The sequence below is a fragment of the Ambystoma mexicanum genome, chromosome 1p, assembly GCF_040938575.1.
Source record: "Ambystoma mexicanum isolate Mex_15411 chromosome 1p, UKY_AmexF1_1, whole genome shotgun sequence".
In the NCBI taxonomy this organism is placed as follows: Eukaryota; Metazoa; Chordata; class Amphibia; order Caudata; family Ambystomatidae; genus Ambystoma; species Ambystoma mexicanum.
Window position 1 is genome coordinate 19,187,050 of NC_090921.1, and position 13,496 is coordinate 19,200,545.

General features: G+C 47.2%; 1 protein-coding gene across 1 annotated transcript in view; it reads right to left on the reverse strand.

Moving 5' to 3' along the window:
* Positions 1-13,496, reverse strand: part of LOC138564106 (zinc finger protein 436-like) — a 79,270-nt gene that overhangs the window by 21,923 nt on the left and 43,851 nt on the right. Inside the window, exon 2 of the mRNA XM_069642886.1 lies at positions 5,184-5,757. Within this exon, the coding sequence (XP_069498987.1) occupies positions 5,184-5,694 (511 nt within the window). The 5' untranslated portion in view covers positions 5,695-5,757. The remainder of the gene's footprint in view (positions 1-5,183; positions 5,758-13,496) is intronic.

Sequence of the window (13,496 nt, forward strand, 5' to 3'; positions counted from 1 at the left end):
TCTGTATTGTTTCAGTGATCTTCTTCGTCATAGTATCATCCAAGTATTTCATAGACACAGTTAGAGGCTTTTATCTTGACAGTAACACATTCTAGTTTGGTCTTCATACTTTCTCACATTAGATGTTTTTGAAGATGAGTTGGTATTATAGGGTTTAGGGAGTTCCTCATCAGAACGGGAATTCTTGTCCCCAGAGGGGGAGTCTGTCCCGGGGAGGTCATGCTTGCCTATAGCCCTAGGTAGGGTATTGCGTAGCTGGCTCACCTCCCTAGCCACACAGGGAAAGTCTACACTCTGGGGAGAAGAGATAGAATCCTGTGATTCATCACACTCCCTTGTAATATAGGCCATCCATCAGGTTGATTCTGGTTCTTCTTAATCGTCTGGAAAAAGGTTGAGGTCAGCTCTTCCCCCCATTCTGGCATACTCTTGATCCGAGGTGTTGGTACTCCTGAGGTCATGAGCCTGATTTCCATAAGCTCCTGCTTTGATTGATGAGGACGGACCTTGGCAATGTGCTCTGGTTTCCTGTAGACATAACATCTCACCTCCTCCGGACGTGTTGCAGCCATGGGTTTTCACAAGTCTGTAGGTATGGAAGGCCCCATCTCAATTTAAGATGTTGGAAGGGTGGAGGCTGGTCTTCTCGGAGCGGGGTTTTAATCTCTTCCCCGCAACTCAGGTTAGATGTCACTGGATATCTTTGGTACACCAACTGGCTCTTTGGAATACATGACCCTTTGATGTGATGTGCATTAGCTGTTTGAATCACTTCTGTCATGTCGTCCACCAATCAGCTGCGTGCCCACTTCCATGCTTGGCGACTCTATCCCTACTGGCGTCTTCCTCATACCGGAACCACGGTTTCCCAAATAAACAGCAACTACGAAGTGATCTTGGTGTCTTAACACTACGGATTCCCTGTTTTGTTTCTGGTTCCTTTCTGCTAGTCTGCTACTTGCTTGTTCCCTGTGTTTTTCTGTGCTGCCTTTTTTCACTTTCCCTATTCCTTTCTCCTTCGCTTATTCCTATTCCTTGAGCCTTGGCTAACCACCCAGCCTGCCGCCCTCCATCTCTTCCACCTGACCAGAACTTGTTGGATGCCTCCAGTCCATCGAGAGAGCGTGCCAGCTGCCTTTTACCACCGTGAGACATGCTGCACAACTTCCCCACAAGTTAAGCCGGGGAAAGTGGTTTTGTAGTGCAGGAAGTGGGTCCCAGGTCATCCTCCTTCGTTTCCTCAAGGAGGAGGGTCTGGGGTTGGCTTTGTGCATCTTTCCTGTCTGCTATCCTGGAGTATCGTGGCGGGGTGTTCCATTCTGAACTGCAACTGCAACAACCTTCAGGTATACAGTGCAGGCTGTAAGTATGCCAGATGACTTTTGTAAGTATGTTATCAGGGAATTGATGAAATGCTCTAGAACCAACAACTCTTTCACTTTATCAAGCTCTTATTGATTAACAATTTGTTCAACAAGTCCGTTTATCTGCAAAACATGAGATCAGGAGTCTCCCGTTGTCGCAATTATAAATACCTCAGATGTATCCGACAGTGTTCCCGGTCTTCTGCAAGTCTCTCTAGAATACCTTTGTTTATTTCTTCTTCTCAGACTGTTCTTCCACCCGGGTTGAGGGCTTGAAAGGCCGGCTGGGCCTCGGCTGTGTCACTCCTGCATCAGTTCATATTCGCGCCTTGCCTCCACTTGCAGCTTCTACCTCCTGAGAGCTCCACTTACTGGACCTGACTTCACTTCTGTATTTGACTTCTGCTGACAGGGGTGTTTTCCCCAGAGGGTTTCCCTGAGGCCTTTGCTAACCCTGTTTTTAATCAATCAGTGATGCAAGGGCTTCGGGGCATTCCTTGCTGCCATCCGATCAGGATAGTGCCATTCCTGGTAAAGGCATAACATGTCATTAACAATGACCAAAATGTACTTGTTTCCTAATCTGGACGGTTCTAACGGGCCGACAATATCAATCCCTATTCTTGAGAATGGGATTTCTATGATCGGAAGAGGTTACGAGGGGGCTGGAGGAGCATATGCCGGAGCTGTTTTCTGGTATAGTGTGCATGTGGTTACAACGTTTTTAACATCGGCATGTAGACCTGACCAGTAGAACCTGGGTATTGTTTGGTTCTGAGTCTTGGTGATGCCTAAGTGTCTAGATGCAAGTGGGTATGCACCATTTCTAAAACAATCTGGCGGTGATTCCTAGGAACCATCAATTGGGTCCTCGATATTCCCTCAGGGGTAACATCTCCTCGGTAATGGAGACCTTTGTTTATAAAGAAGAAGCGGCCCACCTTTTCTCTGCCTTCTTCTTTGGGAATGGTATGATGAAAAGCCTCAGCCCAAAATCGGATTGTCCCGCTGTACGAATGCTAGATCAGGGATGACTTCTGTGTCTTTATCAACCAGAACCAGCACTTCAGCACTAACAGAAGTGTCTTTATCTGTCCTTGGTGTCACCTCTTTAGGGAGAGGCCTGTCGGCTTTCCCAAGACCCTTGTTACCTGGTTCTGCAATTTCTTGCTCTGGGACTTTCACAAGTTTAGGAATAAGGGCTGCCTCTAGTATACCCTGTGCTATGTTATCTCTAATGTTTATGTTGTAGGGTTTATTCCCATGATTACAGAGCAACATTTGTACATCTCCCCGATGATCCAGGTCGATCACTCCCGCTACCACATCTAGTCCATGCCTCCATGACAAGCCGGACTTCGACACAGACCTGATGTACGTGCCTTTCGTTGAGGACAATATTAAGCCTGTGGGTATCAATTGGCATTCACCTACCTCAATCACCATGTCCTGACAACAATTGAGATCGAATTCAATAGACTCGGGTTGGCTATTGTAGGGTTGTAGGCTCTAGTGGTTAACTCAGTGAATCTAAGGGTCCCCTTGTTTTTGTCAGTTGGGCAGGAACCCACTATAGACACCATTTGTGGAAACAAGTAATGATGAGACTGACCAAGTGGTGCCATGGTGATTGCTATAGACTTTTAGTCAACATAAAAATAAATTGTCCTTAACTCTAATGGGGTTTCCCTACCTAAACTAAAGAAACTCTGGTTCTCTTCACGAAGTCTGTGTCAGTCCCAGTCAAAAAGGCTTCTACACTATCCCGGTCCCGTCACTACAATAAAGAATAGTAGAGTTCTGGTTGTGGTAGTGATCCAGGAGAATGACTCCCTTCTCGTGAATTTAGAAATGTCCCAAAGACGCCAAGTTTTTCTCAAAATCAAAGTTCCATACAGTTCTGGTCTTTTTGTAACCAGAAAAAATGGATGTATATGTTTTGGCCGTGGCACAATTGATCGCAGCTGAATCAATTTGGCCGCAAAACCAATTTTGCTTCCAGCCAAAATGGCCTAATGTAAAGCCCCCACAATTCCCCCACCCGCCCCTACTTACCTTTTCGCTGTCCGTGGAAGTTGTGACCCTACAGCGTTGGATCCGTCCCTCCTACGTGGGTCGGATCTGACGCTGCAGGGTCTGCTTTTCTTTTTATTTTCTTGGTCCCCTGCCTGCAGACCACCGGAAGCAGGGGACACCCCCGCTACCCTCAAAGGCAATCACTACCAAACATGGGGAGCGGTGGACACCCCTGCAACCTCGGCTCCCCATGTTTGGTAGTGATTGACCAAACTGGTCGTTTCTAAACAACCAAATGGTACTGGCCAGTTATACCATACGATCAGTTAGAAATGACCAATTTGGGTAATATCGAAAAAACAAACAAAATAGTTCTACAGGATCCTCATGGGTCAAGGAGAAGGACTCCCTTCTCTCGGGTGGTTCCTGAATTTCTCTCATCATTCTCAGCAAAACCTGCAGTTCCTACAGAGAGGTTTTCATAGATTCAGCTGCCTTTATATTCTTTACCCCACCACCACTGCGACGACAAAGATGTTCCCCGAGTCCCTCTCAACCCCCCAGCACCCCCAGAATTGCCCAGGGAACTGCCAAAGAGATTTACTACTTCTTGACAATTTACAGTCTCAGATCTTCCCGGCCCCCTCCTGGACTTGTACTTGTTCCCATTACCTTCTCCCGGGAAACTCTTCACCGGCTTTGCCAGGGTTCGCGGGTCCACTTTCTCTACTTCAAATTCTGTTTTTACGCTGCTTCTGTGGCCTGCTTCTCTCCATGGCCAGTTACTGCTGGTAGTCTCTGTGTAGTTGTCCAACCCCTCGGTCCACCCATGAGAGGTCACACACCCACTACAGTCTCTTTCACTCGCCACACGTTCGCCTTCCCACTTTGGTTGTAGCCTATGGTAGGCAGTCTCGGTGCCGTTGTGGGCCCTGACGGTCCACCAACTACAGGTCATGCCACCACCTTTACGTCTCGCCAGGTTCACTGCACGGGTTCCCAACCGACTCGTCAGATGCTGCTCGGGCATCCCACTGCTTCTCTCTTCAGCTTTGGAGACGTGCCTCACTGCAGTCTCCCAAAGGCCAAGTTCAGCCTTGCAGGCTTTGATGCAACCCCATCGGTCGCCGGGTTCTCCTTCTGGACGTACAACAGCTCTCAGCATATCAGAACTGCACAGGCCACTGGCAGACGGATCAAGAAATGATGAAGAACAATGTACTTCTTTGCTGTTGAGTTTAAATAGTGGAAACAGCCACAGAATAAGATCCGTGCAATTGACAGCAGCTCATCGTGCCTTCGTCCTGCTCCACAGTAGCATTCTCAAGCTCTTCTTCGTCCCTGTACCTATGACATCAGGGTGGTTTGATATTTTGCACTAACACATAGTTTTGGACGGGGACCTATGTACAGAAGATTCAGCACTAACATCAGAGTTTAAAGGGGCCATGCCCCCCCAATCGCGTCCTTATCTTCTCACACGTTAACACCCCTAGTGGGACTACTGGTTAGCGGCCTCACCTCCCTACCCTCATGGAAGGATCATCACACTACTCACAACTCAGTACAAAGGTCTTGCTTTTAAGATGACCCGGTTTTGTTCTCATTGGTCAGGAGATGTATCTCAAAGCAGCATTCTCTGAACTACTGCTTAAAAACTGAGCATTGCTTCATGGTAAACATCATTCAATAACAGTGACATGGAACACAGCAGTTTAGAAGAGAAATAACATGCACTTTTGTTGTATGTCTAAAAAGTGCACTGGGTCAATGTATTAATGTATTGCAAATATGTTATCTTACCTGGGTCTGGCCTTTCAGTTCTTTCTCCTTCCCCAGAACCCTGATGGTCGCTAGTAATTGGCTCCTCCTCTTCTTCCCTCTTCACACATATCATGACGTCTGGGTTTATTTTGCGAGATGGTCCTTCCAAGTCGTTAATCTTCACCTGATCTATGAGGTCCAGGCAATCACTGGCACAATGCACCCCCCTGTCTTCAGCCTTCACCTGGTCTATGTGCTCTGGGCAATCGCTGGCAGATGGCATCTTCCCTTCAGCCTTCACCTGGTCTATGAAGTCTGGGTAATCACTGGGAGATGGCACCTCCTCTTCTTCAACCTTCACCTGGTCCACAAAGTCTGGATGATCACTGGGAGATGGCACCTCCTCTTCTTCAACCTTCACCTGGGCCATGGGCCCTTTGAGATTCTTGGCAGAGGTTCTAGCCTCTTCAAGCTTCAAGCCATCCATGATGTTTCCCGTCTGATGACTTCTCTGCTCTTGTCTGCTCTCTCTCCAACCACTGCCTTCCATCTGTGGCAGTCAGAGCTTCATTTTCTCACTCCACAATAATCGTTATGTTTTAAGGTACAAAGCCTGATAGGAGAAAGAGGAAAAAACACAAATTGTTAGACCATAAGCCTGCATAGTTCTGCTGTCAGGCTTGGCCTTTTCCAGGAATTACCCTGTTCAATAAATAACACCCAACATCACCAAAATTCTGCATATTGGCATATTTCCTGAATAGGATGTAAGTTGCTATAAGATCACCATGAGCGGAACCACCAACTGTTTGATGGAGTTGGATGTTTGTACAGAGGATTGACCAATCATTACGCCAATATCCTCTCTCCTATTGAACCATAAGCAGCACAACAGCAGTACTGCAACGCTGACTGGATGCACAGTTTGCCCTGCAGCCCTTTTACTGTCTAAGAGTCTGTAAATAACACAAGGTGAAGACCCCGAGAGGGCGCGTGGTGTTAGATTGAAAGGCCACTTGTTATCTGAAGTACCCCCCTTGGGGATGTTAGAAACTTGTAATTGACATTTACCGCAAACAAACTTTGTTTGCAGTAAATGGCAAATAACGTTTTCACTGGCTAGCCTCATGATGATATGCACCATTTTACAGAAAGCACTTGTAAATATTGTTGTAAGCATGGAGCGAGTGCATTTCTGTTACTTTGAATATGTCATCTAAGGAACTCACCTTGAAGGTCTAGTGAGATTTTTAAGTATTCATGAGGCCTGGAAAGAATCCAAGGCAAAGCAGAAGGGGATCCAATGACTGCTTACATTATTTCTGTCTAGGATCAGGAAGGACGAGTCTGATAACCACACATTCCATGGCAATCTGAGGAGGGCAAGGTCATTATCATAAACTGCAATCAGCATCAGAAGGTATGGCTAATTAGAAGCAGCCTGAGAGGTATTGTAGGTGGAAATGACTTCAGGACACAGTGGCCATCTGGGTCAGTCTGTGGGGTGAACTGGACTCATACTGCAGGCAGCAATCAATACCACAACAGATGACCCATTCAAGGTTCATGCTAAAACAGGTTGAGAGTCAGAAAAAGGAAGCAGAGATACAATATATTTATTATGATGCCTGACCATGACCCAGGACATGGAATAAGGCACACAAACAACGGAAAGCTGGTCTAACAGGGCCTAAATGCCAAACACGTGTGTAACCTGGAGGTAGTATAAGGTGGGGGTTGAAGAGTCCTTCTCCAAGTTCATTAGAATGACTCAGAATCTGGGGCTCTACAGTATGTCTGTCCTCCATCGGCACAGGCTTTAATAGGCTGTGACCTGCTCCCAGGAAAACTATTGAACTGGCAGATGCACTCGGCTTAGCGACAAAGCAACGGAACCCAGAGCCTGGGATGTTGTTTGCTCAGGATTCCGGTTTATCTGCAGACGCTCGCTCAATATGGCCCTTTCTCCTCTTATATGGTTATTTCCACATTGATAGTTACATTTTAATGAAAAGCTCTACTGCATTGCACTCTTAACACAGGTTCTGAACACAGCACAGAAGACTTTGCCGCCACAAATCGGTGGATTTACCATGCCGTAATTCCACAAGTGGTTAAACCCCAACCATCACCATGGAGTCCTGTGGACTCCAAAAATCGGGAATTACCACCACTTGTAATCTAAAGGACCAACGCATGGTAATGGCATTGATATTTTATTTATATTGCGCTCGTACACAAGTGTTTCAGAGCGCGACAAGGCAAGGGAGGGGAACAAGAGAGAACAAAAACAATGATCTTACTAGGCCCAGTGACATTGAGAACGCGCAAGTGCATGGGAGAGGGGGGAGGGGAAAAGTGCATGGAAGGGGGGAGAAGTGGAAAGTGCGTAGCAATAATAAGACAAAAATAAATAAATAAAAATAAATAGATAATAAAGGCAATAAACAGTGGCAAGTGCTGGGTTTAAGGCAGCAGATGTCTGATAAGTGCAGGAAAAAAAGGGGAGGGGGACTGTATGGTTACAGATACAGACCCCAGTGCAAAGGATTGCCAGGAGGCAGTGCGGGTGGGTGGAAAGGTGAGCAGGTACCTGGGCCCGGAAGTCAGAGGGTAGGCCAGGTGCCCGATGCCACGAGAGAGAAGCAGATCAGCAGGGGAGGGGCAATTGCATTTGGGGGTAATTCTGCTGATTTATCACTGAATTACCACCAAACTCGTAATGAGGGTCGAAACTGTTTTATATATAATTGTTCTAAAAGGTAGGTTTGAAAGGAATAACTGCATATAAACTTATTACTATCTGTCCTACATTAAACCGTTGAACGAGCACACATCACACAAACATCCTCCTCTACTTAGAGATGTGCGTTCGCAAAAAATGGAACTGCATTTACTAAAAAGAAAAAGGAAGCAAATGCACTCCGTGCATAGACTAAAAGCAAGGCCTCTTCAAACTCCCCATATGAGGGTCCCTTGGTAGGAGGAATCTCAAATCCTATAATCAGACCAATGGCCCACCCTCTCAGTCTCATCACAGGGGCGGAGGGGTATAGGTTGTGCTGAACAAACAGCTGAGGGAGATCTGGACCATCAAATAAAATGGTGTAAGTCAGTAGTTCAGTTTTTATGTCCCTGAATTGGCCATTGTACACCGACTATTTTATTCAAATAAAAAAAATGACAACTATGGGCCTCATTACGAGGAGTGCGGTAGAGGGTTAACGGCGCCAGCGCCAGCGCCGTTAACCCTGTACCGCCTCATTACAAGGTCTGCTTGCAGGTCCCGCTAAGGACGTCTTGTAAAACCAGGCATCCTTAGCGGGACCCGCTAGCAGACCAGGATGCTAACAATGTGCCCGTCATTAACGGGCCCGTTGTTAGCATCCTCCCCATTCCCATTGAGCCCTATGTACCGGGTCCGGGTTCCTGGAATGGGGTAATACCGGGCCCTCCAAGGTCGGAATGGCCCGGTATTTCCCCATTCCCGGTACCCGGTATGGGGGTACCATGCTGCTAAAAGCGGCATGGCTACCTCCATACTCGGAATGAGGCCCTATGTCTCTTATGTACATAATTATCCTAACCACTGTCAATGTATGCTGTCTATGCCTTTTTAATGCTGAAAGATTGTATAATTAAATGTTGAATAGTCAAGCCTTTGATACACAGATTTCAGGTTCCCACATCTAAAGCATACAGAGATCATTCCACGCGCGGTCTACGTAAGTGGATCAAGATGAGCAATTATCTCCAGACTGGGTAACAATGGCACAGGAGCCAAGGCGACTCGACACAGCTCTATACGCAGAGGATGAAGCAGCCAAGCTAACGTGGCAGAGAATTACAGCACCAGCGTCGAATTGGGAAGATTATTTCCAGGAGCACTGTGGAACATGCACACACACTGGGGATTATGTATGCCAACAGGGATCCCTGTGTCGATCAGGAGAGGCCCAAGAAGGAACCACTGTGGAGGACAGCATTTCAGGAGCCATGACTCTGAGGTGGAGCTGAATAGTAGAGGTGGGACTTCCTCCTGATCCTGAGAAGTCCACTGGCCCTAGCTAGTCCACGGGGATCTTTCATCCAGGTGGCCAGCACACGGCCATCGCTATTGGATCCAGTTCCTGGGGGTGGACCAGTGAGGGAGGATCACCTGGATGAGTGGTCCTCGGGCAGAGGTAATGGGACACCGACGGGTGAGACGCGGTATCCCCCTTCCTTCAATACCTCTTCCCCATCCTACCACGTAGGACATTCGAAAACACTGCCCCCCTTCCTAACATGAACACTTTCACACACAACGGTCTAACACGGGAGCCGTTTACCTGACTTGTCCCAACAGAAGGGTCAGGCAAAGTCAGGCTATTGACAAGAATCACGCACATCCGATGGCCTTTTCACTTACGCACAGGGATAAAAGGTGGAGCAAGAGAGCACAGTACAAGCAAGGCAGACCGCAGGACGAGACAGATATCCAGACCTGGCAGTACAAGAGGAGGAGAAAGGCTGCATATATTGACAGGATGACGAGGAGAGACACAACCTTGCCCTTTTTGAGAAAAGCCTGCAAACCCTCCGCTGAAAGAAACATAAGACCAAGGACAACAGCCCAAGTGTGCTGCAGCATATGTCAACGTTACACGGAGCGTATCAACACTGATAAGCCAGAGCGAGGGAGACTCCTAGTTCCGTGGTACCGGCCTTGACTCCAGTAAAGAGGAAAGCCAAGTGGTTCATCACAGCCGGTGAGTTGAGGGGAGAGCTGATAAGAACCGGGCTGTGGGGAATGAAAGTCGCAAAGTGGGAAAGTGAGAGAAGGGGACCGGTACCAAGTGGGTGCTGCTCCGAGAAATCCCTGGTAAATCCCTGTCTGAGAGAAACTACAGATAGGCCGTAGGAGAGCCGCCTAGATAGATCAAAGTGGTCATTCAGGAGGTCAAGCAAAATCCCATACAGTTGAAAGCCTTTGACCTAAGAATTATAACGCAAGTAAGGGAAATTAATCCAGTGAACATTGAAAGTATAAGTGAATGTGAAGTTGGCAAGAGTGAACCCGGAAGATGGCTGCTAACGAGAAGGGGGCAAGTCTAAAGTCCCAAGAAACAGTGTGTTGACAAAGGTGAGCCCGGCCGAAGGATGTCCACTGGAACTGTTTAAGAAGATATTAAGATTTGTGAAGGAAAGAAAAGCCATAGAGAACCCGGTGGAGGGAGGTTGAAAGTAAAGAGGGGTTTGCACCCGGAAGAGGGAGACCCCGGGTTGAAGAATCCGCCCCCTAAGTGAAACCAAGAAACACATTCTCTTTTTGTTGAAGGAACTTTTTGTTTTGTTATTTCAATACGTCAGACCCTCGAAGGCAAGAGACTTTCTAGGGAAACAAGTCCTGGCCATCGAGGCTCCTGATAAACTGGAAGAGACTTTCTAGGGAAACAAGTCCTGGCCATCGAGGCTCCTGATAAACTGGAACAGAACTGTCGTCTCATGCTGAGGAAGCTCGAGTGTGTGCTGTGCTCCAAGACCCCACCTTACCCCGTGCTCAAAACGGGGGGAAAGGGTCCCAGGCTACCGCATCCTGACATATTATTTGCAAACACTTCTTTATTTTCTTGAAAACCATCTCACACCCTTTTTTGTATTAGTTGTAAGGTTTGGCAATAGGTTTCTTAGTATAGGCCCTTTTTATTTGACACAACGCCACTAGGACTGCCTTATTTTCATTTGATGGTTGACGCTTGCTCCCATCTTAGATTTAGGTTTAGATTAGGCGTTTTTCCAACCTGCATATACAGTTTAATAAACACCCTTGATCTGTGATCACTTGTGTCTGTCTTTACTGTTGCCACCATGAGTTCCTTACACCCTTTCAAGCCTCGGGAGAAAGCAATTATAGCTTCAAGAAAAACAAGGCTGATATATGTCCACCAAAGGTCTAAGGTATGAAAGCAGTTCTGCGTGAGCCAGCGAGACAAGAGGACGGAAAGAAAAAGACCCAAATGCCACACGCATTCCACAGAGAAACCTGCATCAGAACCACTCAGGTAGTCAGGCTGAAAAGGCGCTCCCAAAGTCCTGGATAAGTTTGGCAGCTGTCCAAGCTACAGCCACTGAAGGAGCTGAGAGGCCTGAGGAGCATGCAGTGAAACTGCTTACCAGTGAGAGGGGAACTATGTACCATATCTGTGAGTAGAAAGAAGCGGACAAAGCACTATCCTCTGGAACTGACTACAGAAAGCGAATCGGGCACTCCTTCCCCATGAAGGTGGACTCAGCCAAGAAGTGGCTAGGCGCTATATTCATAAGACTTTGTTTGAGGACCACGAAGCGGCTGTGTACTATAGAACTAAGATTACGATTGAGAACAAAGAAGCATCTAGGCCCTATATCCCTGTGACTGTGCCAGAGGGAGAGCTGTACTGCTACTAGAGTAAGAGCCCTGACACCTTAGCGTTTCACTCATCTGAACACATTGTTCGTAGATCAGTGCAAGATATGATATGGCATTTATAACGCACCTGTACACAAGTGTTTCTAGGGGTGACAGGATAGGAATAGGCTTGTGATAGTGCCCGTCTTGGGAGGATAGCTCAGGGGCAACCTACTCGCCTTGGAAGCAAGACGACACAGAACAACACGGGTTTGATCCCCGGGTCCGTGCTTAGAAACCTCTGGGTATTAAGCGCGTTATAAATAACCTATCATATTATATCATATCATCCCGGAACTACCCACATTTTGATTTATGTTGGCTTGAAACCTCAGCCCGTAGTCCCCACAGGAGTTTATCCCAGCCTATGGCTATCAAGAATCAGAGCGCTAAAATGATGTGTCACATTTATTTCGGTCCACCACAATATTGTGTCAGAAGTGGGATAAAAAAACCGGATCAAAAAGGTTTGACTGAGACAGTACCAAATCCCAGAAAAGAACACGGACCCAAGCTGTCGGGGTTTCCGACAGGGCTACCTGCAGCTGCTCTGATCCCTTTAATAGAGAGATGTCTCATATCCTCAGGATGAGGACGTGCATCCTTTTTAATATGCTGCCCACATGGCTACATGGGCAGAGGTGCTCCCAGAGGTGGATGTCCTTACACTGAAAGTGTGTTCCGGTCTAGGTTGGCAGCATCATCCTCTGTAGCCTTTTACTGCATTGAGGGCCACCTGCACCCTGAGCAGAAGAGAAGTGGCTTCTATTGGATTTTAAAAATGATATGAACTGACCATTGTGTTTGTGTTCTAAAGGAAATGGCCATTTTGGCCACCTGCCTTTGTGAATGTTTCCATAGCTCACAAAGTGAACCCTGTATGAATGATTCCTGTTTAAGACTGGACGCGGGTCTTGCAAACACCTGTGAATGTGTGAGGCCAAAAAGCATAGCTTGGTTGACCAGTCCTGACTTGATGGCAGGCAAGAGTTCAAGAAGTGACTGGCTGTAGATTGTCGGTCAAGGCTACCCCCTGTCCCTCTGGATGTGATTAGAACAAGGGAAACCTCAACCCCCTCTAGAGACTTGCAGCCAGATACATACCTGTAGGAAGCTGGAACAATGGGATGTCGCTGGTTGGACTACTGATTCCTGCACCCCCCATGCCCACCCACCCTCCCCGATGATGAAAATGTGTCTCGGTGCCCCAGAATCATACTCAAAACCATCCTCATCTTTGATCCATCAATTCTCGCTGGCACAGCCATGCCGCCAACCTTCTTGTGCTCCCTTCAAGCTTCCTGTATGCATTGCTGTCTGGTTGGGATCCCAACAGCACATTGTCTGCTCCTTCACGGGACTGCCGAACGCGAATGTCTACAGCTGCTGCTTGCCATGAAACTCTTCCTACTGCCTTGTTGTGACTGGAAAATTCCTGTGACCTGTTTTAAGAGTCAACATTGTGTTGCCTGGCGCCTGCTTCATCAGTTGTTTTCCGCTCTTTGTGGGTAGATTTGGTGTGCTTTCATCACCCAGCCATCGTTCAGGGCTTTGGCTGAAGACCCTGCATCAGAAACCAGCCTCCAATAGAAACTAAATCCGGATTCTGTGGCTTCAGCACCCAGGACTTGTGAGCCCCCTCAACTACTCCCACCTTAACCTAGCGCATCGTCCCGGGGGCTATTACTGGTCCTCTAGTTTATCAACCTGCTAACATGCGCTTCATATATGTTTAGATGGGCACTTTACCATATTTAGTAACATAGTTTGGACTTGCATCACTTACCTGTGGTTTTTAACTTGTGACTTGTTTCTGATACTTATAAAGTCTTATTCATGTTGCATTTTACTTCAGGTAAACATGTGTGCTGATGGTTATAAAGGTTTTGGGTCACTTATAGACACTTAGCTGTTTTAAACAT